The sequence below is a fragment of the Mirounga leonina genome, unplaced genomic scaffold, assembly GCF_011800145.1.
Source record: "Mirounga leonina isolate KUSES-001 unplaced genomic scaffold, KU_Mleo_1.0 Mir_129, whole genome shotgun sequence".
In the NCBI taxonomy this organism is placed as follows: domain Eukaryota; kingdom Metazoa; phylum Chordata; class Mammalia; order Carnivora; family Phocidae; genus Mirounga; species Mirounga leonina.
The window spans coordinates 74,422,104-74,446,490 of NW_023270323.1; the positions used below are offsets into that span (position 1 = coordinate 74,422,104).

A 24,387-nucleotide genomic window follows, 5' to 3' on the forward strand; every position below is an offset into this window, starting at 1 on the left:
CCCTCATTCATCATTGTGGGGAAGCCGCCCCTGACTATCTCCTCACTTAAAGATTTAACCAGTTTCTTCCTTCTTTTTCCTTCTAGATCACATAGGTTTTTCTTGTTGTTGTTATTTGTTTGTTTTATCATTGCATTTATAGTTTTGCCTTAATTTGGATTTGGATCTAATTTACTTTCTGTCCTTGGGACATGTTAGATGTTCCTGTTTAGTTTCCTAGGGCTGCCATCACAAATTACCATAAACAGGTGGCTTAAAACAACATAAGCTTATTCTCCCACAGTTCTGGAGCCCAGAAGTCTAAAATCAAGGTGTCAGCTGGGCTGTGCTCCCTCTGAAGACTCTAGATGAGAATCCTTCCTCACCTCTTCCAGCCTTGGGTGGCTCCATGGCCCCATGGCTCCAGTCTCTGCCCCCATCTTCATGTGGGTCTTCACACAGCCTTCCTCCATGTTCTCTTCTCTCCTCTCTGTCATTGGTTTTAGGGCCCGCCCTACTCTGGGATGATCTCATCTCAAGATCCTTAGCAGGATTACATTCTCAAAGAAACTTTTTCCAAATGTAGTCCCATTCACAGGTCCCAGACACACATATCTCTTGGTAGACACCCCTCAACCCACTACAGCAGGTATAAATTGATTCCACCACGGAACTAGACCACCAGTTCTAAACTATCAGGTAGGTTAGGTCTACTCAAAAAGCAATGGGAATCACAGAAGGTATACAGAAAAAGGAGGGAACAAGAAAACAAACCTGTGAAGGGATACCAGATGGCTTTTGTTAACTGACCATGCAGGAGGGAGGTAGAGAAGAGAAGAAAATCAAAGATGGCCAGAAAGTGTTGAACCTCAAGTGCCAGGAGGATAATCAAGAAGAGAGGCTGGATGGTGTGGGGTGATGTGTTCTTGCTCTTTTTCAGCAGGATGTGAGTTGTTTGGAAGAACAATTAACTGGCTCACCCCCGCTGGCTCTCTGTGCCTCAGTTTCCCCACAAGCCAGTGGCACCTCTTACTTTTCCAGGATGTGCTGAGTTCTCTGAGCAATAAATTAACTTGTATTGCTTCCCTGGTGGGCACTTGAGTAGGATCAATGACAAGTAATAAAGCAGCAGTTTAAAACTGCTGATGTGATTCATTTTACAATGTGGGTGGGACAGGCTGAGCAGCCCACAGGGAAGGACAGCTGGTCCCAAATGTTTGAGGCCTTATAAAATGATGAGTATCTACTTACCCTGCTGTAGTAAACAGAACTGTCATTCCCAGGTTCACAGAAGCAATGGCCAACTTGGGAACGCTGAACCTTCTAAGGTCAGATCTCAATTTAATGCAAAGCAAATAATATTGACCCATGATGATTAACATTCTTAATCACATTTTCTGTGACTGAAACTTTATGATTCTTTCAACATTGTACATTAAAAAAAAATGTGTCTCTAAAAACTGGAACCCTAAAGAATGATTTAAAATAGAGAAATCTGGTAGGGGGTAAAACCACGGACATTTCAGTTTTCCTTGAGATTAGCGAACAAAATTCAAAGCCAAATAACTGGGAGGGAGCAGGAAACAGGGAGGGAACCACTTTGATTTCTAATCTCTGCTCTTTCCATGCATTTCCAAAGCAAATAGACTTTAACTAGTTACTATCCAGGTAAATGGCTATTTATTTGCCAGCTTCGTTAATATTTTCCTTACATACTCTGTTGTGGGAGGAGTTCAGACCCATTTTCTCTCTGTTCCTCAGTGGTTTTCAGAGGGGCCTGGCTCTGAGCTTCTGGAGATCACTGGCTCCTGGTTCCCCTAAAGCACATCTGACATGCACCTGGCCAGAAGTCAGAGCCCTGGCCTGCAACAAGCCTGATCACTCTAGCCAAACCTCCTCTGCTCACAGGGCCCCTGTGTCCTCATCTGTATCTTGGAGCTGAGAAGGAGACTTGCCCATCTACTGCTGAGGGTTGCTGTCAACACCAAATAGAAAAAATCTTTGAATTCAACTCTCTTCTTAAAGTTAAAAAGTCAAAAGCAAATTATCTGGGAAAGTAAAGGTAGCTTCCAGATGTTGGGTTCTTAAGGTATCTAGAAAGAGGTTAAAATTCTCAGAATCTTTCCCATTCTCCTACAATGGGACTAGTTAAAGCCATTTAGGCAAACGTTACATGGGCTGTCAGAGAACACAAATGCTCTGACATGATACCGAGGGCCTCCTTCTCTGTGCAGGGACAGGTCAGAATTTCCCTGGTAACAGAGAGACCCACAGGATTCGGCACACGAAGGGCACAGCGCACTTCTGTGGATGAGCCCAAACGAGCAGGCCCTTTTGTCAATTCTTTATTGATGCACCTATTCATATCTTACAAACATTCCTGAGGTCAGGTAGCCAATGTGCTGGGAGAGAAACAATTCCCAGGATATGGCTATACTGTCAAGCTGCTAGTCCAGGGGGACATGACCACATGAACAGGCACATACAAGACACTATGATTTAAAAAAAAAAAAAAAAGATTGTTTACTTGTTTATGGCCTATCTCCCCAACAGCAGTAAGATTCATGAGGCAGACTCCATTAATCTTCTTTAACAACTGCATCCCGCTGCATGGCATCCAGCCTGGTACAGAGTAGATCTGATATCTGTTCATTGAGTTAATGAATGAACAGATAGATCCATGAACAAATAACGAACAGTAAAACAGAGACATATCAAAAGTCCTAAAGAGGAAGCAGGACAGAACTCACGGGAAAGTAGCATTGGAACTAGACCTGGAAGAATGGAAAGGTTTTTGGCAGATGGAGAGGAGGCCAAAGAAAAATCTAATCAGTGATGTGGGAGCATGCAAAGGTAGGGCCCAGAGAGAGGACAGTGTGGGGCCCTGGTGGGGGGACAGGATGGGAGGGAACAGAGACGCAGACACAGAAATTGTGTTCAAGGCCACCAAGGCAAACATCTCGGCTATCATGGGAATGAGTTTGGATTTTGTCCCCCAGAAGGGGCAAGTGGTGTGGATTTTCAAGCAGGGAGGTGACTTGATAATATCCTGCTAATTACAAGTTACCCCAAAGATACAAATGTAGTGATCCGAAGGGGCACATGCACCCCAATGTTTATAGCAGCAATGTCCACAATAGCCAAACCGTGGAAGGAGCCTAGATGTCCATCAACAGATGAATGGATAAAGAAGATGTGGTATATATATATATACAATGGAATATTATGCAGCCAATCAAAAAAATGAAATCTTGCCATTTGCAATGGCGTGGATGGAACTAGAGCATATTATGCTAAGTGAAATAAGTCAATCAGAGAAAGACAAGTATCATATGATCTCACTGATATGAGGATCTTGAGAAACAAGACAGAGGATCATAGGGGAAGTGAGGGAAAAATGAAACAAGATGAAAACAGAGAGGGAGACAAACCATAAGAGACTCAGGAAACAAACTGGGGGTTGCTGGGGGGGGGGGGGGCGGGTCGGAGGGATGCAGTGGCTGGGTGATGGACATTGGGGAAGTTATGTACTATGGTAAGGGCTGTGAATTGTGTAAGACTGATGAATCACAGACCTGTACCCCTGAAACAAATAATACATCATATGTTAATTAAAAAATTTTAAAAATAAAATAAAACACACAATAGAAAAGGTCAAAAAAAAGAAAGAAAGGTCACTCCTGTGGCATTTTGGTGGGTGGATTGGAGCCCAGGAGGCCAGGAAAGCAGGTAAGGGGTTGATGCTGGGGGTTAGACCTCAGATAGAGAGAGCAGAACGAAGACGGAATAGAGCAAGGAAGAAGGGGCAAGAGAGGAGACATCCGGGGATCTGCCAACAGAGCATGGAGTTGTTGGTGATGGGGGCAGGAAAGAGGAGACTCAAGGTTAGTGCCCAGGCTGCTGGTTTGGAAACTATATGAGCAACGGAGCCACTCACTGGGAAACGGCCTGTGTCTGCTGGAGAATAACCAAGCAGAAAGGTCCAGGAAAGAGATGCCCACGTCAAGAACTTAGAAGTCGGGGTGCCGATGTAGGCATGAATCAAGCTTTACCCAGATAAACAGAAAATAATGAAATATATGAAATAATACAATAATTAAATAATTTTCGAAGTCATGAAATGATGAAAAAATCAAATGAAAAATAACAAAATAACACCATCATCTTTCTTTGTGTCAATTTACATGATGAACAATATCCAAATGACTCACTAAATATTTTAATTTTATTTTAATTTTTTTTTTTATTTTTAAAGATTTATTTATTTATTTGAGAGGGAGAGCATGAGCAGGGGAAGGAGCAGAGGGAGAGGGAGAAAGATCCTTAAAATAGACTCCCCGCTGAGCATGAAACCCAACCTGGGGCTGGATCCCAGGACCCCGAGATCATGACCTGAGCCAAAACCAAGACTTGGATGCTTAACCGACTGAGCCATCCATGCACCCCACACTAATTTTTTAAAAATATTTATTTATTTGAGAGAGAGAGAGAGAGAGAGCAGGGGGAGGGGCAAATGAAGAGGGAGAGAGAAGTAGAGGGGGAGAGAGAATCTTAAGCAGGCTCTACACCCAGCGTGGAGCCCGGCACAGGGCTCCATCCCACGACTCTGAGATCATGATCTGAGCCTAGATGCTTAAACAACTAAGCCACCGAGGCGCCCCTCACTGAATTTTCTTATTTATCACATCACAGCCTATAGGCTGCACACAAAATCCTAGATGGACAATCTCCGGTCACTGATAGGCATTTCCCAGGGTCCTTGACTCCTGCGTGCACAGGCATTCCCACTGAGGGCCCGCTGCAGACCAGGCGCTCTCCCCCACCCTACGGATGCACAGCCTGCGCCTCTCTGCCCTCGAGGGCATGGTCGTTGAGCTAGCTTAGCAGACCTGATCACAAGCTATGAGTTAAGACAAAAGGAAAATTACAACTCAGACACACACTGTGAAGGAGCCAGTCTTAGAGGGCGGGGAAGGTTCTTCTGAGGACCTGACATCTGTGCTGAGCTCAGAAGCAGAAGAGAGAGAAGGGAGACAATAAACAGTATCTGAAAGAGGCCGGGGGTGGGGGTAGAGAAAGCCCAAGGACCAAGAAGAAGCAAGTTTGCCCCACATGGTGGGAACCAGGAGGACAAGGAGGTCAGCCGAGCTAACGAGGTAGCTGTCGAGGAGCATTTGCGGACGAAACTGTTATCAATAAATCTCTGCTAAAGCTCATGAGATACCTGCAAAAGAAATGGAAGTATATTAAATGTGGCTAATTAAATGAACGAGGGATGCATAATAGTGATGGTTTATGATAGTGTGAGCAAATTAACTCAATTTAAAATAATTTAATCTTTTCATAGAAATGCCATAGCAAAGTATCTAAATTATATAGAATTCCAATAAATATAATTTGAATCTGAATTGCTATTGCTAAGTAATCTGCCTTCCTACCCTGGATGATGTCTGCTAGCCTGGGGTCAAATTCGACTAACATAGGAAGCATCTAGAACATTCCTTGGCCCACAGGCACTGTCCTTCTTTGACAGCCTCCCATCAACCACGTGGTGAAGGTATGATGCTCTTCATTTTACAGAACAATGTCACAGAGACAGGGAGGGTGCGGCGGTGAGCCTGCTGATGTGGGACAGCAGGCCACATTTTCATCCTGACTGGGGTGCTTCTTCACCCCACACTACTGCCCCTTATAAAAGAAAGCTCTTACATTAAAATATATATATATTTTTTAAAGTAATTAAATTACTTGAAACAGATTTTTTTTAACCCCAGTGGAAATGCAAAGAGAGATTTGGAATTATTTGTGAGATGTTCATTACTTAAATCTGACTGGGTGGTTGTTTCTATGAATGAATGCACTTAATTAATTTTTTTCCCCTAGCTTCTTGCTATTTCCTGACTGTAATCTATTTTCTTTCATCCCAGGGGCAACAGAAGGACAACAAAAGAAGGATCCAGTGATTTGAAATTCCAGAACCTCAGTCTGCCAAAAAATAGGTCAGAATATTTACTTGTTTATTCATAGAGGAGTGAAAATTTTGAGTCTGTGGCAAATCAGCTGACCAACACACACACACACACACACACACACACCAGGTTAATGTGATAGAATTTTATTGCTGCCAGTGGTCTTAGAGGTCACATGGAGACCAAGGTTCAGAAGGAAAAGAAACTCATGTGGGTTGAAGTACCAGCACGCATGCAATGCAGGGAAAGGTTGAGAAGCCCCAAGGCATCCCCAGCATTTCTGACGAGGACTACTTCCACCACCCACCAGGGGTCCAAACAGCCCAGGAGACAGCCACGAAGACGGAAACTTCCATTCTCAGCTTGTGAATGACTTAAATGATGGATCACAGATGCCATCAGGCCCCAAGCCCACCACCAGCTCTCACAAGCGAGGAGAATAGAGAAAGCCATGTGCCTATGTGGTTTCCTCTCTTTGTCCTTCAGCTGAGCAAACATTTACTAAGCAGTCATGACATTAGGACTTGCACAGGCTAGGGAACATGCAGAGATAAAAGACAAAGTCCTACCTCCAAGGGGCTCAGAGCCTGAAAGCTCAGAATGGGGACTAACTTGGTGAAATGACAAGATCCCAATCCTGAAGCCCAATCCAGCTCTGTCATTGCCCAGCAGCCAGACCCTGGGCAACACTCTGATGCCCAGAGGGGGTTGCAGGTCTCCTTGTACCCCGCCAGAGCTCCCTCACTGAGCCCTGCCCGAGCAGTCTCTCTGCCCAGAGGCCCGCGAGGGTCTCAGCGTGTTATACCACACCTTGCAACCCAGCACACTTCAATTCAGGTCAACCACCAAACACCCATTCAGTTCCTACTATGTGCCAGGCCCTGGGGCTTTCTTAGCATCCTAAGATTTACTTGAAGAACTATTTTCCCTAAGAAGAGTAAATGAATGCCTGTAAAACAGAATATTTGAAATATTGTCAAAACCACATTAAGCAAAGGAAAAATTGTGGCTCTTCTCAGACTTGTTCAATGTTTACATTAAATACATTTGAATAATGCATTTTAAGTCAGTTTTTCTTATTTCTTGACAATAGCAAGAGATGGGAGCTGGAAGGGTTAGAAGACTTCCTTCAAATGAAGATGGTTGCAGCAAAATCACATACATCAAAGTAATATTTACAGCTACATTTGAGAAAGAGAGAGAGAAAGAACAGTGCTTTTTTCCCCACAGCAAATTATTTCAGGATGTGTCATAGCATGCTCAAGATATATTAAAAAGAGCAACAGACGATGTTTCTGCAACCTGTTCCAAACCATTTATAAACCCAAATTTTAAAAAAAAATCCCATATGCATACAAATCTCTGTGCCACTGCGTATTTTATAATGAAAGTATTATATGAGTATAAATTAGTATTTGAGATACATAAATCCAGTCAAAATGTCTGAACACTACATATTTGGGTCTCCTGTCTTACTTCAAGAACTATTAAACCCACGAGCTCATTCTCCGTACAAATTACAATTATCAGCACTTGGCGGCGAGGAGAGAAGGAGGATGCTGCGGGCAGGCGGGGCTGCGCAGAGAACCAGCCCGGGGCACCGGGTCTCAGTGTCACCCGACGCGCTCACTCACGGAGCGACCTCACTCTGACAAGCCCATTTCCCATCTCAGTGCCTCATAGGCTTTAGAAATGGTATTTGAAAGCAAATGAGTAGGCTGCCTTGTCCCCCACTGACCCCTGTATGTAAAGCAGGGCACGTGTGTGGGAAATAAATGGGTGACCCGTGTAGCACGCCTGGAACATAGTAGGTCCTCAATAAATAACTGGCTAATGATCAGTGAGTGGTCATGGGACCATCATGTGACCATACACTGGGCACCGTTTGAAGAGTTTAATAGGCGGTGTCTCCCTGGATCCCCACAGTTCCGGTCTTACCAGTCTCCTTTTTATAGGAGAGAAGAAGGCATGCCCAGGATCAGTAACTTCCCCAAGGCTGATGAGCTGGGTGTGGTATGGTAAACCTTAGACTTTTCCATATCGTTACTGGTATCTAAAACAGCCCTGGCACTCGATGCGGCTCCCCTCAATACCGCCAGCCCTTAGTTAGGTGAGGGGTCTGCACCCGACAGGTGCAGAGGGCTGTCCCCGGCCACCCCCACACGCACACTCAAACAGGCATGCGCCTCCGGGCCACACAAGATGCACGCACAGATGCTGAGTGCCGGGGCCCCACCCAGCTGATGCGGTCCAGGAGATGATCCAAGAAAAACACAGGACCACATCCACATCCATGACACGTCCACACTACTGATACGAACGCACCCAAAACTCCCCGTGGAATTCACTGGGCTGAATCCCCAATATCCACTCCTACCCTGTGCCGTGTCCCCACATGTGTAGACAACGGAAACACACTGAAAGATGTTTTCCAATCGAGTCCAAACTCAAATCCGTAGTTAAGTGCCTGACATGCACCAGCCACCACGAAAGGAATTTTGGCATTTAATCCTCACAATATTGCTCTGAAGTAGTTATTCTAATTCCCATTTTATAGACGAGAAAAGAGTCTGAGAGAGGTTCCATTTGTGGTCAGTCACAAGCTAGTCCCTGGTGACAGCTGGATTTGGATTCAGAGTCTAACCAGAAGTCGAGTGTCAATCCTGGGTTCTAAGTGACCACAACTTTCTGCTGTGTCGGCATGGTCGTGTGGATTTCATTTTCTGTTCCTGTGAGTCTCCAGTCTGCTCGTGTCAAGACTGCAATGAAGAAGGGGCATGTGCAGTGTGCTCCTGAGAAGAGCAAACACATTCTTACAGAGCCTCACGGTGGCACGTCCTGGAGCGTGGCCCCTGGACCAGCATCCATCAGCACCACCTGGGAACTTCTTAGAAATGCAGATTCTCAGGCCCTGACCTCTGGAATCAGAAGCTCGGGTGTGGACCCCGGGCACTGGTGTTTAGACAAGCTCTCTGGGTGATTCCGGTGCCCACTCAAGTTTGAGAACCTCCACTTCAGCACGGTTACTGAGAGTGCAAGCTTCGGAGCTGGAGTAGGAGGCCTCTGGGCCCAGCACTTACTCTGCCCTTTACCACCACCTCCAGGAAACGGGAAGGAGTGAAGAAGATGCAAGACGGGGGCCCAGAGGGTAGGAGGAAGTTGGGGGCAGGGAAATTCAGAGATGAAGACAGCCCTTGCCATCAAGATGCTCGGTCTATGGTCGGGGGAAAGTGAAGACTGGTACTGCAGATCACAAGACCCTGTGCCATGTGCGCTGATAGGAACAGACGCAGGCCCCCGGGGGGCACTAAGGGTCGGTGAGGCTAAGGGCTTGCCCACGAGGTTCCCAGCCATGCCTTCACACTCCGAGTGGAGTCTCTTTTCCCATTCCTGACGACAGCACTACGGTTAACACTGCCCCTGACGTCCCACACTCCAATGCTCCCAATCTTCACCTCATTGACTGTCCATTTGTCCCTTTTGCCACTAACACCTGCAGCAATAGTTAATTCCCGGGAGGGAGGTGGGGGGCAAGGGACAGGTGGCTTTAATTCCTCAGGGCCCAGGAGAGCCAGTCCTTACCCTTCAGATGTAGGAGCCCTGTTTCTGTGCTAGGAGGCCCCCTGGTGGACCCTCCCAGCAGGCAGCCCTCACCCAGGAGACAGACCTGGGGGGGGAGTGGGGGAGGGGGGAGGCTGCTGCCTGTTGCTCTTGACCTCTCTGGTTTCACCCTACCCGCCTCCAGGGGCCCTGAGCATCCATGGCACTGACAGATGCATAAGAATACTGCTCCTTCTGGCCCTCCTCAATGGGCAGAAAGGGGAGTATCTTTCTGAAAGGTGTGGCCGGCTGAGAGCTTTCCAGAGGGCTACAAGTGCTTTCACGGAGGGTATGTGGACTACAGTGTGGTGCCCCATCCCTTTCCTGGGCTCGCCCACAAGGAGCTCCCCATGTAGATGCTCAGGAAGCATTACTGAAGGGTTGGGAGGAAGAAGGGCTGGAAGGACCCACCAGGATGCCGTGGGCTTGTACGATGCCCCGTGCCTGGCACAGACTAGATACTTAAATAGGTGGTAGAAGGAACTTTCAGCAGAAGGAAAGGATGGAGAGACGCAGAGAGAAGACAGAACAAGTCAGGGAGGGCAGGCGAGAGGGTGGAGGCCGTGGGCTTGGGAGCCGTTCACCGGCTGGAGGGGCGCTAGATTCAGACTGGGCACCATGCCACCGCCCTGCTCCTCTGCGGTGTAACCCATCCCAGTGCCAGATACGGTGATTTTCCTCCTTCAATATTTGTCAGGGACGTGGAGAGCCCATATTTGAAAGGGATCAGGGTCACAAGACATGCGTTCTGTCCTCCGAGAACTTAAAATCTAGTTGAGGAAAGAAAAAAACACAAGGCTTAACAATGAGATTTGAGTAAGAAATTCGTAACTCCACGCTGCCTTTTGACTCTCCTAGTGTGTTAGGAGAGCAAGCAGCACTGCAGTGCTCAGAGGTGGGGAAGCCCACAGGCCCCCGGGGGACCCTGCAGGGGTAGACAGGGGCTCCCCCAGCCCTGAGGGTCCTGGGAGGTGCAAGCGTTCACACTTCCAGAGTTTTCCCTAGGATCCCTTCAGGGAGCTGCATGCTCCACAAATGTGTTTTGTTTTGTAAAAATAAAATAGAAAAGAGGAGGATTCTTGAAACTAATCAAGGATTCCTTTAACAAAGAATGAGCCCATTCTTTCACTAATTAAATATGAGCATTGACTTGATTCCACCCTGGTGTGAGTTTCATCTGCTTCAAAGTAATGTGGGTGTTGGGAGATGTTCTCCAGTCTGGGATCTGTAACGAAAACGACAGCCTGTTCTAGAGGGGTCCATGTGGGACACGTGCACACGTGCGGAGCAGGTTCCTCCCGTGTAGTGGACACTCTGCCAGGCCTTGCTGGGGCAGGCGGGTCCACGTAGAGACCCAGACTTGGTTGGCCATGGGTCTCTAAGCTGCTCTAATCTTCGGACGCCCCCCTTATCTCCGTTTCCCTGTGAACCTGTGCCCTGCATTCATGCCCTCGTCCCTGCACTCACTCATGCTTACTTGGCCACACATTTGTGAGTCCAGGCCATGTTCCAGGCATGTTCTGTATTTGGTGCCTGGTTTCCCTTTTAGGGCCTGGGGGCCTGGTGGAGGGAGTTTGAGAAATCGAGTTGTACTCTGTTCTGCTTATGAGAGTGTGAGTTCTGTTGGATAAGTGCCACATGAGCAGAGGAGGGCTGTGGTGGCCCCATAGGAAGCTATGTCCTTCCCTCTCCAGGAGATCCTATGCACACCGGCATGGCCTTTCTGAGATGCAGCTCTGAGCAGGCTTTACCTAGTGCCTCACCCAGTTCCACCTGCCTCCAGGACCATGCAGGCCTTCTAGCTCACCCCTGCTGGTTCCTCATTCTCTGAGCATGAGCACACCATGCCTTTCCAGACCTCAGCTCCCACAGCTCCCTGATACAAACCCGCACCTCCCTCCAGTGCTGGAGGGGAAGGAGGGTGCACCCCACCTGCAGACTGGCTGCATGGGAACCGTGGCACCCCCAACTCCCCTCGCAGGGTAACCTGGGCCTCAGTCCACACAGCCACAAAATGAAAGGGCCAGTTCTGGTAATTAGCCCTAACGTTGAGATAAAGATTCCTGTCCACCGGGGCGCCTGGGTGGCTCAGTCGTTAAGCGTCTGCCTTCGGCTCAGGTCATGATCCCAGGGTCCTGGGAGCATGGGGCTCCCTGCTCCGTGGGAAGCCTGCTTCTCCCTCTCCCATTCCCCTGCTTGTATTCCCTCTCTCGCTGTGTCTCTCTCTGTCAAATAAATAAATAAAATCTTTAAAAAAAAAAAAAGATTCCTGTCCACCAAGAGTTGCCAGGAGATTTGCTGAAATGATTTATAAAAGGCTCACACTTAACCAGCACAGAGCAGGCATCCAAACAGAGGGAAGAAGACAATGAATTTAGAACTTCAGAGTCACCTTCATTTCTCTCTAGATTGCATTTAAAAATGAGTTTAGCAACTCTTATCAATTGTCTGACAAAAATTAGAATTTTAGCTCTTAATGTCAGAAGCAGGCAGTTTCTTAAGGGGAGACGTGGAGCCGAACCAGTCAATCTTGGAGGTTTGGGACGGGGAGTGGGCTGGCAGGTGAAATCACCCTGACCATCTCCCAAGGGGCTTGCTGTGCATTCTCTCCAGCAGTGGGGTGCCTGGGGAGACCCAGAGGGGACCACACATGCCACACTCCAGGGGGGCGATGAAGAACTATCTCCACTCCAGGAGCTTGAGCCTGGAGACAAGAGCCAATGTTGTCTCTATGGGACAGGAAAAACACACCATCCAAACTATGTTCCCATGGATAAGTAAGACGCAAGTGCACCCTGCCTACACAATCAGATCCAGTTCTCCCAGGGAGCGAGGAGGTGGGGGAAGGGAGGGATGGGTTTAATTTAGTGCCCGTTCAGGATTAAAAATTATTAAGCTTATTAAATTATTAAGAAGTATTAAAATTAAAAATAATTCAGAAATTAAAAATCCTTATTTGTAATAAGGCTTAAATATTGAAAACCACAAACTGCTGGAGGTCAGTCTTGTTCATTTCATATTCTGTGAACTCCCCCCACCACGACGTGGATACCTGCCTGCACGAGCCAGAGATGCAGAGGAAGGCCTGCTGCCCTCAGACCCAGAGGTGGAAGGAGCAGGGGGTGGGAACAGTAGAGAGGTGGCTGCCAAACCATCCCACCATCCAGCCGAGGCCCGTTCTCATATGGCCGTGTTATGGATGCCAATGACGCAAAGGAGCCAAGGAGCATCCTTGTAGTGCCCTGGCAAGAGGCAGCTTGCTAACGAACACATGGGGCTTGCTTGAGCATAAAGAACACATCAGATCTCCATGAAGTTTGCTAGCAGCTTCTTTTGCTAATCACCCTGGGCTGTCAGACTGCAAAGAGCATTAACACAACAGCCTTGTCAGGTACCTTGTCAGCTGCTGGTCTGCACTCCAACTAGACATAACTGTGGAGTCCAGGTCCTCTCCGGGGCCCCCTCCTTCCCAGGCCCTCAGAGGCAGGTTCCAGCCTTCTTCGCCTCCCTCCCCGCTTTCTGGGCTCAGCTGGAGTAACAATGCTGCTCCCGGCTCTGCTGAGGCTTCCTCTGCTAATTCATTTGGCTTGCACTGATGCACAGAGAGCCCTGAGGTGCAGAATCCCAGAGGACATGACATATGAATGAGCGCCATCACTTTGGGACCCCAGCGAGAGGCAGAGTGGATCCGATAAGCCACTTTCAGACAGCCTCGACCATCGGGAGGAAGCTCCCAGGCAGAGAGCTGGGCGGTCTACGTCGCTGCTGTAGGCTTGGAAATAATAAGAGTAGTGGGACAACTCCTGGCTCCACCGATCGCTTGCTGGGCCACTTCAGGCAAGTCACTTACCTCTTCCGAACATGAGATGCACCTGCAAAGCAGGGAAAGCCTGCCCATCAGAGTGGAGCCTCACTCAGTGTGGGACAGACTCCATCTTCATAGGTGTCAGATGACCAACGTCTGCCTTTGAGGGTCCGAAACTTGGAACAACAAATTGGACAACATTGCCTCCAATGAGCTTGTTAGCATTAACAGTTTTTGATTCTAAAAGCCAGGTGAAGCCAAGGTCAGAAGAAGGACATAATCCTAGCTTAAAAGCCAAAGTTCTTGCTAGGCTCCCCGGGGAGAGTGAGCATCCTCTTCCTCACTCCTGGGCTCGGGCTTACACACGTCGCTGCCTCCAGGCAAGGGTCGCCATTCACAATCGCGAGAACATATTTACATTTCACATGTCACGAGTGACAGGTCTGGGGAGCCTTTGGAGGCCTTAATCAAAGACGAAGATGTCAGGGAAGAGGCCCTGTGTTCAAAGTGTCAAGAGAGAGCTCTCAGGCCCCAGATAAATGACCTGCTCCTTCCTGGCTGATTTACTGCTAATTTCTGCAGAATCTCGGGCAGCTTGAAAGGACGCCAAGAGCGAACCACAAGGGCTCTCAGACCACAGCTGCATACTGCTTCCCGACTCACCACCGCCCGCAGGCAGGGCCGGGGAGGCGGCGAGGACCAGGGGATCCGACAGGCTGGTGTCAGGTCCCTCGCTCTCTGTGGGACTGGGCAAGCTGAAGAGCTCTCTGAACCTCCCATTTCCTCGTCTATAAACTTGGGACAGTGTTAACCACCCCACAGGGCCAGTCAGAGTATTAAAACGGCAGAGGACAAAGGGTGAGCAGGAAGCCAGACTCAAGGGCCATGGCCTCCTGGTTACTCAAAGCTCCCAGCTTAACTGTCGGGGGCCTGATGTCCCAGCCACCAGCCAGGCCTCATAAATATTTACACCCAGCGTGTGTTGCGATGCTCAATTAATTGCTCCTATGACGTACTTTGAGAGCCTCGGAGGACAGGCGCCGTGTGAGGCCCAGGATTATTAAAGGCACAAACAAGTTGGCTCACAGAAGCAGCATCCTCCAGAGCCTTCCACCACCCCAGAGCTTTTCCGATCTTTGCCCAAAATCTAATCAAAAAGTGTTTCCAAAAGCACCCTGTCCAATGTGAATGTGCCGGCCAGGCAAAGACCCTACTAGAAAATGGGCAAACACACATACAGACAACTCACAACAGAAAAAATCCAAGTGGGGCGCCTGGGTGGCTCAGTGGTTAAGCGTCTGCCTTCAGCTCAGGTCATGATCCCAGGGTCCTGGGATCGAGTCCCACATCGGGTTCCCTGCTCGGCGGGAAGCCTGCTTCTCCCTCTCCCACTCCCCCTGCTTGTGTTCCTGCTCTTGCTGTCTCTCTCTCTGTCAAATAAATAAAATCTTAAAAAAAAAAAAAAAAGGAAAGAAAAAAATCCAAGTGGCCTAAAACCACTTGGAAAATAATAATAATAATAATTCAGGCTCACTAGGCATCAGGGAATTAAAACAGGTAAAATAAGGAATCAGGTGCCAAGTAGAATCATTTTAAAGGATGGATTTAAGGGTGGTGAGATGCAGCGAGATGGTCACTTCCCGCTCTGTGGATTAGCACCTAAATTGACCCAACCAACCTGGAAGGTACCTGAGTGATCTACAGTGAGGGGTTTGGAAGACCCCCATTGCCTGACCCCTTCACTGCACTTGGTGGAGTCTCTCCATGGAAATATTTGGGGATTAGATGAAAAATGCAAGCACGGATGCTCCCTGCAACATTATTCACAATAATAAAGACTAGCAAGAACCTAAATGTCCCCTCTAAAAATCACAGCCAATAAATATCATGTCTTTGAATAATAGCTAGAGATATATAGTGCATTTTTAACATCAGCAGCCCATACATTCTTGTGCTATTTTTATGCAGCTATATGTTTAGATGTATGCATACACCCCATCATAAACACATGCACATATGTATGGCAGATTTGCCAAAATATTACCTGGGGCAGAGCTGTTTTCTTCTCTGTGCATTTTTCTATTTTCCGGATTCTCTGTAATGAGACGTTGTTTTAGATCTAGAACAATATGAACACGAGGAAATCGTTCCGTAGGCTGATCTGGGAAATGCACGTGATGGCTGCACACTCCTCTGGGGAAGGTGTGTGACCCACATGCCATGGACACTGACCTTGGTTCTCTTTTCTGCCCTAGGTCATGGCCTCGAATCAACAGCACCGCAGGTAAGTCAGGGGCCCTCCATCGCCTGAGCGGTGGAAATGTCAGCATGGGACTGCTAGTCTTCCTTCCATTCTCTTCTGCTTTTTGCTTTGATAAAACTATCAGCCTGTTCCAACTGGCATTAGCCACTGACGGTCTCTCCCTCTGGCTGCTCCTGGGGTGCAGCCTGGTCTGTGACTTCCAAAAGCTTTGGAAGCTGGTAGGCTGATGGGGAACCCTGGCTCCCCACTTTTTAGCTGTGAAGCCTGGGACGAAGCACAGATCCCTCCAGGCCCCAGTTCCTTCATTTGTAAAATGGGTGAAAGTCTGCCTAAATGTCAGCATCGTGGCCACTTGGTAGGGCTCGTTCAACTGAACTCTACATAATGGCTTCCCCCCAAAGTATGTGTTAAGCAGATGACTGATTAATTTTATGTTTCTGTTGCATCTTTTTTAGAGCCTAGTTCTGAATCCCATTAAAGTTTGAGTAAAAGTATGTACTATTCATCTTAGAGCATCATTATTTCAGGGAAAGTCCAATAGAACGTCCCTAGAAAGCTGGTGGCCATAAGTGATGGCTGCAAAGAGACAGAATAAAGTGAGAAATAGACAAGAAGTGTGCAAAGAAGGGATAGAAGCATAGGAAGTGATGCAATCTGCAAATGAACTCAAAGGTTCATAATGGTGCATGTTGGAGCATGTAGCCAGCACTAAGCATGTCCCGAAGAGCCATGAGAAGTGGAGAAAAGCAAAATCAAAACTGCAAGTATGAATATAAATAAGAAACAAGCACCCAGCTCTAATCCCTCTTACAGAAAATGCTTTTAGTAAGCTTCCCAGTCCTTTGCTAACAAAGGTTACATTCTGTCAAGGTAGATATTTCCAGACTGTACTGGAGTCTTTGATCCCAAATATACCTCCCTCCACTGGCTTGCTACCTCTCATCCCTTCCCACCACCCATTAGAATCTTGGGTGTACTCCAGACACTTCCAAAGGGGATGGTGCCTGGAAAGGAAATTGCCAATCTGATGCGGTGGCTGGCAAGTTATAAACCCCTCTCCCTTCACCTGCTTTCCACATTCCTGAAGATAGAGAAAAACTGACAGGTGGGTATTCCATTTCATTAACAACATTCAAGAGAGAGAAGCAGGGGGGAAGAAAACAAAAACAAATCAAAACCCCAAGAGAGCTGATTGAGATAAAGCTGCCCAGGCCTGCCCGTACGCACTGGAATCTATATTCTGCCAAAAATATTTTTTTTTAAAGATTTTATTTATTTATTTGACAGAGAGGCACAGCGAGAGAGGGAACACAAGCAGGGGGAGTGGGAGAGGGAGAAGCAGGCTTCCCGCGGAGCAGGGAGCCCGATGCGGGGCTCGATCCCAGGACCCTGGGACCATGACCTGAGCCGAAGGCAGACGCTTAACGACTGAGCCACCCAGGTGCCCCTCTGCCAAAAATATTAACAGCAAATCACACCACCCCAGCCTGTGCATGTTTATGAACCATGGCAAGTATCTATTAAAATAGAACAGAACTGATATAATTAAAGATACACATGATTCACATAACAGGTTGTTTGCCACAATATCTGTAACATTTCTAGATATTTTTAAGTTGTTTGCAATTCTTTACCATGGGCTTAATTGAAAATATGGTGGGGCATCCATAGGAGAGAATACTATATAGCCATTAAAAAAGATGACATTGAAGCATATTTATCGACATGGATGTGTTATAGTATGCTATTATGTGACAGAGCAAGCGAGAAAACAGTGTGCTCAGACCTACATAGGCTCTACCATGTGTGCATGTATGTGAGTGATCAGGCTACAATCAAGTATTTTTAGTGGTCGTCTTATTATGGGGACTTTATAGTAATTTTTATTCCCTTCTTTTTGCTTATCTGTACCTTATAAATTTTCTACAGTAGCATATATTTTTGTATGCTGAAAACAATATATATATATTGTTCTGAATCCCATTACAACAATATATATATTGTTTTCGGCATACAAAAATATATGCCTGGAAAAGACAGACACATATTCAACTTGGACAATCTATTAATACCAATATCTTCTGTGAGGCTGATTTATAGAGAACAGTGCCATGTTTTTTCCATAAAATAAACTCAGGAGTTTCTCTCCTTCCACTGATTAAAGAAGGAAATTAAAGAAGATAGCCCGATTTAGAAAGTGGTCCTTCGCTCTTAAGGTACCGTACACAGTAAGAACCTTGATAAAGATATACATTGGCTATTTCAGTTAAATGGACAAGAAGTTTCATTTTGTCCAGGGCTACTTGTTTTGTTTTTGTTTTTTGTTTTGTTTTGTTTTGTTTTTTCCTAAGGAAAGCAGTCTTGAAAGTTGGTTTCTCCCACTTTTAAAAGAAAAATTAATAAGGATTTTTAGAAGTAGGTGGAGGAACAACAAGAATGGGATACGTGAGCATCCAATGCCCCCTGCTGGCCTATTTCTAGACATTGCAATACTTGTATTAATTTGGCAGAGGCTGGCTCTCCCCCCAACATGTTGGCAAAATGGGTGGACAGAAACAGTGAAAGGTTGATGGTTGAATTGCTGGGAAAAGGTGTTCCCCAAGGTCTCCTAAGCAACAAGCCAGGACTCCAAGTCGTCCACGATTGGTAAACACAGGAATTCAGAGTTGTCTTTAAAATGTGTGTCCGGGGTGCCCGGGTGGCTCAGTCGTTAAGCGTCTGCCTTCGGCTCAGGTCATGATCCCAGGGTCCTGGGATCGAGCCCCACATCGGGCTCCCTGCTCCGCGGGAGGCCTGCTTCTCCCTCTCCCACTCCCCCTGCTTGTGTTCCCTCTCTCGCTGTGTCTCTCTCTGTCAAATAAATAAATAAAATCTTTAAAAAATAAAATAAAATGTGTATCAGAATCACTATAGTCACAAACGTGTATTCTCAAGCCCACTCCAGGGTCTGTGCTTTCACAGGTCTGTAGCAAGACCAGCGAGTCCTTGCCCTTCCCAAGGTAATGCCAGCTCGCGTAGCGCTAGGACTGTCTCTGGAAAATCACCGGCTGAAGCAACAATAGATAGAAAGGAAACTATCAAGACTGTCTCCACCAAGAAGCTGCTGTCAATTCTCGGGACAACAACCGTCTCAGAATATTTTATTTGGATTTCAAGAGAAACCTTGCGGTTCCTAAAAGACAAACACTGATGAAAGCAGCACAAGTAGAGAAAAGAACCCGGGGCCATAGGTCTGGAGCCCAGAATTTGAACACTCCTTCTCCCATGACATCAGAGAGACCTAGGCCCCGTGAATGAGAGAAAATGGAAAGAAACTAACATACATAATGAGCCCCTAGTTTGTGCCAGGCATTTTACAGACGTCTCTAATTTAGCTGTCGGGTGCTGATAATACACTATAGATTAGGCAAACTGATGCGCGCCTGGGTGGCTCAGTTGGTTGAGCGACTGCCTTCGGCTCAGGTCATGATCCTGGAGTCCCTGGATCGAGTCCCGCGTCAGGCTCCCTGCTCGGCAGGGAGTCTGCTTCTCCCTCTGACCCTCCCCCCTCTCATGCTCTCTCTCTCTCATTCTCTCTCTCAAATAAATAAATAAAATCTTAAAAAACAAAACAAAACCAGAAGACCTATTGGGGCGCCTGGGTGGCTCAGTTGGTTGAGCGACTGCCTTCGGCTCAGGTCATGATCCTGGAGTCCCGGGATCGAGTCCCTGGATCGAGTCCCTGGATCGAGTCCCGCATCGGGCTCCCTGCTCGGCGGGGAGTCTGCTTCTCCCTCTGACCCTCCCCCCTCTCATGTGCTCTCTCTCATTCTCTCTCTCTCAAATAAATAACTAAAATCTTTAAAAATAAATAAATAAATAAATAAATAAATAAATAAATAAATAAATAAATAAATAAAGATTAGGCAAACTGAGCCCAAGGGAAGCTAGATCCCTGGGAAGAAGTCAGCAGCGTAGAACTCAGATCTGCCCCAGTGCTCTTGTTCACGCTGGGGCAAGCAGTGTTTTCATCTTTAAACTGAGGCTGTCAACCAACCTGTCACTGAATCCCTGAGCCTCACAGCCGGACGGGGCGCCGGCTTGACGGACCACTGGGGAGACTCGACAGAGCCACGTCAACGGAGTTGAATGTTGAAAAAGGCATTGCTTTTGTTTTAAAATGAGAGCTCAGTAATGAACAAGCTCCTAATATGGATCTGAAAGCAGAGGACTCACAATCTGGACTGAGTGGAAAAGATTTGGTCATGAAGTTGAACTTGAAATGTGAAACACAGCTGTTCACTGGGGGGACACACAGCCAGGGGGTTATTTTTTCAAACTTCTCAGCTGCTGCTTGGGGCGGACACCACTCTTCTCGTTCTACAAGCTGATAGTTAGCTGAGGCTTACGGGCTTGTCTTAGGTCACGTGGCCAGAATCGGGCCAGGTTTTGAACCTAGAACTTCTAACTTCTCATTCAGCTCCCATGAGATATGCGTTCATGCCTTTCATCAGAGGCTCCGCTATATTTTTGGTGAATTCCAAAGCTGACCTCCGAAAGGAGATAAAACAGTAAAGGCTGAAAGACATGTTCAGAAAGAAATCACGGGGGTTTAAATGTGACATGTTTATTTTCTTCTACGTAAGTCACGTCCGGAGGCAAGCCGTGCAAGGCTGTTTAGCAGCTCTGCTCCCCCAGGTCCTCAGAGATGCTGCTTCCTCCCTGGTATTGGCCTCAATCCCGTTGCCTAAAAGAGTGATCGCCCTGTTCCAGGCAGCAGGAGGGAGGAAGGGAAGAAAAAGAAGAAATCAACAGTGCCCAATAATTGCTCTTCTGAAAGTTTCCTGAAAATTGTGAGTTGATTCTCTGCCTCTTCCATTTACCAAAACAGAGAGCCATGGGCACACATGACCACGAGGAAGACTGGGATGTGTAGCAAGTACTTGGTCTAGTTGCCCATGTACGCAGCTGACAGCCACGGCTTCCAGGACGGACGGGGAAAGTGGACGTGGGGAGACACACAGCCGCCTCCTCTTCAGAGTTCCTAGTGACGGGTCCTTGGGACCCGCTGGCCTCTCCCTCGTCACCACGTGTTGATGGCAAGCCCAGGGGCAGCCTCTGGAGCCGGAGCCCACACTCACCTTCACCATACCTCTCCCCGCCCCCCGCCCTCCAAAATCTTGTGACTGCCATGAACACAGAAGCTGCATCTGCTTGGGGAACCTGGTTGGTTTGGGAATGCCATCATCTGCAAAGCTCGGTGACTCCACTTCGCAGAGAAACAGGAACTTCTAAAGCGCCGCAGGCTCCCTACTCTCACTTCCCTTCTCCCACCAGAGAAGCAGATTCTCTTGATGGCACCTGCTGGGAACTGTTTCAGCCGGTGACTGCCTTTGAAGGCGACCATCCCATGGAGCCAGCCCTTGGGGGTGCATCCAGCACCCCTGCCCAGTAAAGGCGCTAAAACGCACCAGCCTTGCGCTTCCAGGGGCTTCCGTTCAAGGATGTGTTTACGAGTGCAGATAGCCTGAGCTTCTCTCTAGCTTTATCTGACTTGCATGGCCTGTCTCCCATGGGAAGGAGCTGGAGCTTCCAAGCCAGCGGTCTACAACATCGTGTGAGCAGATGCCACCACAGAAGCTCATGCAGAAAGTAACTGCTTTGCACTGGGGGCCCGGTTTTGCTTTCTTTCCTCTCTCTTTTTTTTTTTTTTTGGAAGCACCCAAGATGCAAGTGGTCCGGGAACCTTAACTGGATGGCCATTGGCCAGAGGCCTTTTTCATACTTCTGTGGTCCTGAGAAGAGGTGTCCAAGCTGATAGCCAAGGGCTGGGGTCATCGGGAAACCTCCGGAGACGACACATACTCATCTTCACTTCCCTTCTAAAAATGACTTTCCAGGGAATGTTGTCTTTGTAAAGAGATGTTGTTTCCTTGAGAGGAACACAAGAGTCCATTGTTCTCCGGAGCAGTTTGGGGTCAGTGGCTGATGAACGACCCTCCACAGACACATGAGTGTAACTCTTCCAGGATGATGTGAAAAGCTGCTGGGTAAACTTCCTTCGTCTTTTTAGAAAATGGCTCTCTGGGAGGAGCCAGCCTATCCTTCGGCCCCAGGAAGACTCAAAGACCTGGAAGGGTTTGGGGTGCCTATGTGGTGGGGATCTGGGGCCCGTGGGAGGGAGTGTCAAGCTCACTCAGCCAGGGAGGAGATCGGGTTCTCCTTGCTTTTCTATTGCTGGCTCTCGATGCTGGAGTGTTTCCACACTGTGCATTCGCTGCGCACCTGCCATATACCGGGTTACAGGAGTGATCAAGGGCCTGAAATCTCAGCACCGCCTTGGGGGAGGCAGGCACCAGAGTCTGTAACTACAGAGCATATTTATTGGCTTGCTTTGCTCCTATATGCTATGCGGAAACCAAAAAAGAGTGTATTAATCAGGAAGGGCTAACATCTATAATGCATGAACTACAAATGTTAGTAGTTTAATAAAATAAAGATTTATTTCTTGTTCACATCACAATCCGATGTGGATCGAAGGAAGTCTTTTCCCCAAACGCTCATTCGGGATTCACTCTCCTTTTACCCATTATCCCTGAAGACCTCAGGGTCTTTTATCTCTAGCCAGCCACTGAGGCAAGATGAGCGTCGAGAGGGTCAAGAGAAGAAGAGGGTCAAGTGGGTCACCCAGGAGTAGTGCACATGCACCCACCTTGTCCCAGTGATTAGAGCACCATGCCATGGCCACCCGGTGCAAGGCACACTGGGAAAGGTGTGCCAGCCGAGGAAATGGGGCTCGGTGCACATCCTCACAGCATCCTCAAAGCCGTGTGAGGTGCTTGAGGTAGTGAGGACCGGGGCTGGAGAGGTGCTCCTTCATTTTTACCTAAGATTGGTGGTGAGGGAGGGTCCTCCCAGGAAGATGACATTTAAGACATGATCTGATGGATGAAAAGGACCCAGACATAGGCAGAGCCAAGGAAAGAATGTTCTGGACTGTGGCCCAGTGCGTGCAGATCTCTGTGGTGGAAGGAGCTTGGCATACTGGAGAGACTTGAAAAAAGCTGATGTAGCTAATTTCAGAGGCGAGGAAGAAACTAGAAAGAGATGCGATCAGAGAGGGGGCAGGAACCAGCCTGTGCTGGGGGCTGGGGGCCACGGCAGAGAATCCGGATTCCATGGGGCATTCCACGGACCATGAGTGACATGCATGATTTACAGTTTTAAAACTATGCTTTTAAAATTACATTTCTAAACTACATTGTTAGTAACATACGTACTGCAGCAGATAAAGACAACTCCTGCCCTAAAGAAGAGCCAAGTACAGGGGCCCCTGCGTGGCCCAGTTGGTTGAGCGTCCGATTCTCAATTTGGGCTCAGGTCATGATCTCGGGGTCGTGAGATCGAGCCCCATGTCAGGCTCCATGCTTCGTGCAGAGTCTGTTTGAGATTCTCTCTCTCTCCCTCTGCCCCTGCCCCAGCTCAGGTGATCTCTAAATAAATAAAATCTTTAAAAAAGAGCGGGGGGGGCGAGTACATGCTGCCTATTTTTATTTAGGTGTCACAGTGAGTGAGACAGAAAGTAACTGTCCTGACAATTCCGTGACATTAAAGTTACCTAGCATGGTCAGAAAGGGAAGCCCCAGGAGGATCTCAAAGGGCACCGAGCCTTGTGGAAAGCAACACAGAGGAGGTAGGGACTCCAGGTGGAAAAAACCCAAGCAAAGACTCAGAAGTGGCAGGAAACATATTTGGGGGATCCAGGAGAGTCTCAGGCTGCAAGCTCGTGAAGGAAGAGACCCCACAGCTCTCTGTGGTGATGTCGGTATAATGACCACATCCGTTGAGGCCAATTTCCTCAAATGAAGTTGTATCAAACTCTGAATCAGACAGCGGAGCTGCTTTCCTAGATCCTGTGGGCCAGAGCAGATCCCCAAAATTTCAGTGCTCATTTGCTCCTTCCAGGCCAGCTGGTCCTTAAGGGTGACCTTATTAATTTAACTCAATTCAAGAGAGAGTACAGATTGTTACTGTGAAAGGCTGGAAAACCTGTGGGTTTCTCCACCATGGCTCTAGGTAGGGGTGTAATCGTGTTGGGTCAGGAAGGTGTCATCGGTGCCCCAGGACAGTGGTAGCTACAAGTCCTACCACCGGGATGGGCTGGCACCTGGCGGCAGGTGCAGGCAGACTCCTGTTCCTGCCTACTCATTATCTCAAGGAAATTAGCTTTGGCTAATTAACACTTCCCTATGCACTGGTCCTAAGCAAATTCCAGAGAGCTGTGTTTCCACTGAGCCAAACTTTCATTAATTTACACATTACACTCTACACAAGGCTTGGGCATGCTAACACAAATCCCCAGCTATTAACTGCATATTTTGGTATGGTAAGAGAATTCGGAGTGGAGGGGCAAAAGTCTAAGAACACGGTGAAGCCAGAGCAAGATGTAGAAATACACATCATCCTGTGGTCTTCTGCGTGACTTGGACACAGGCCAGAAATTTGCCCTGAGATTCTTAACAGCCAAAGGAGGAAGGAAAATGCAATCTCTTATAAAATTGGTGTTTTCCATTAAATCAAAGCAAACTAATCTTTGAGAAGCATGCAGCTCCTGAGACCCGCTTGAAACTTCTCACATATGTGCTAATAAAGAGGATGTGATAAGAACGTTTTCTGCTTATGGTGTTCCTCAGTGTGGACTAACAGCATGACTATAATGCAATTTAGGAAAATTAAGTCTAGAGGAAGCAAAAAACCCTGCAGATCATGTGAGCAGTTCTATGGTGGTTCTG

General features: G+C 47.6%; 1 protein-coding gene across 1 annotated transcript in view; it reads left to right on the plus strand.

Annotated features, from left to right (window-relative positions):
- Positions 1 to 790: 790 nt before the first annotated feature.
- The window catches only part of CLNK (cytokine dependent hematopoietic cell linker), an 84,265-nt gene continuing 60,668 nt past the window's right edge, over positions 791 to 24,387 (plus strand). The window contains exons 1-3 of the mRNA XM_035004362.1: positions 791 to 894; positions 5,907 to 5,978; positions 15,609 to 15,637. Of these exons, the coding sequence (XP_034860253.1) occupies positions 791 to 894; positions 5,907 to 5,978; positions 15,609 to 15,637 (205 nt within the window). The remainder of the gene's footprint in view (positions 895 to 5,906; positions 5,979 to 15,608; positions 15,638 to 24,387) is intronic.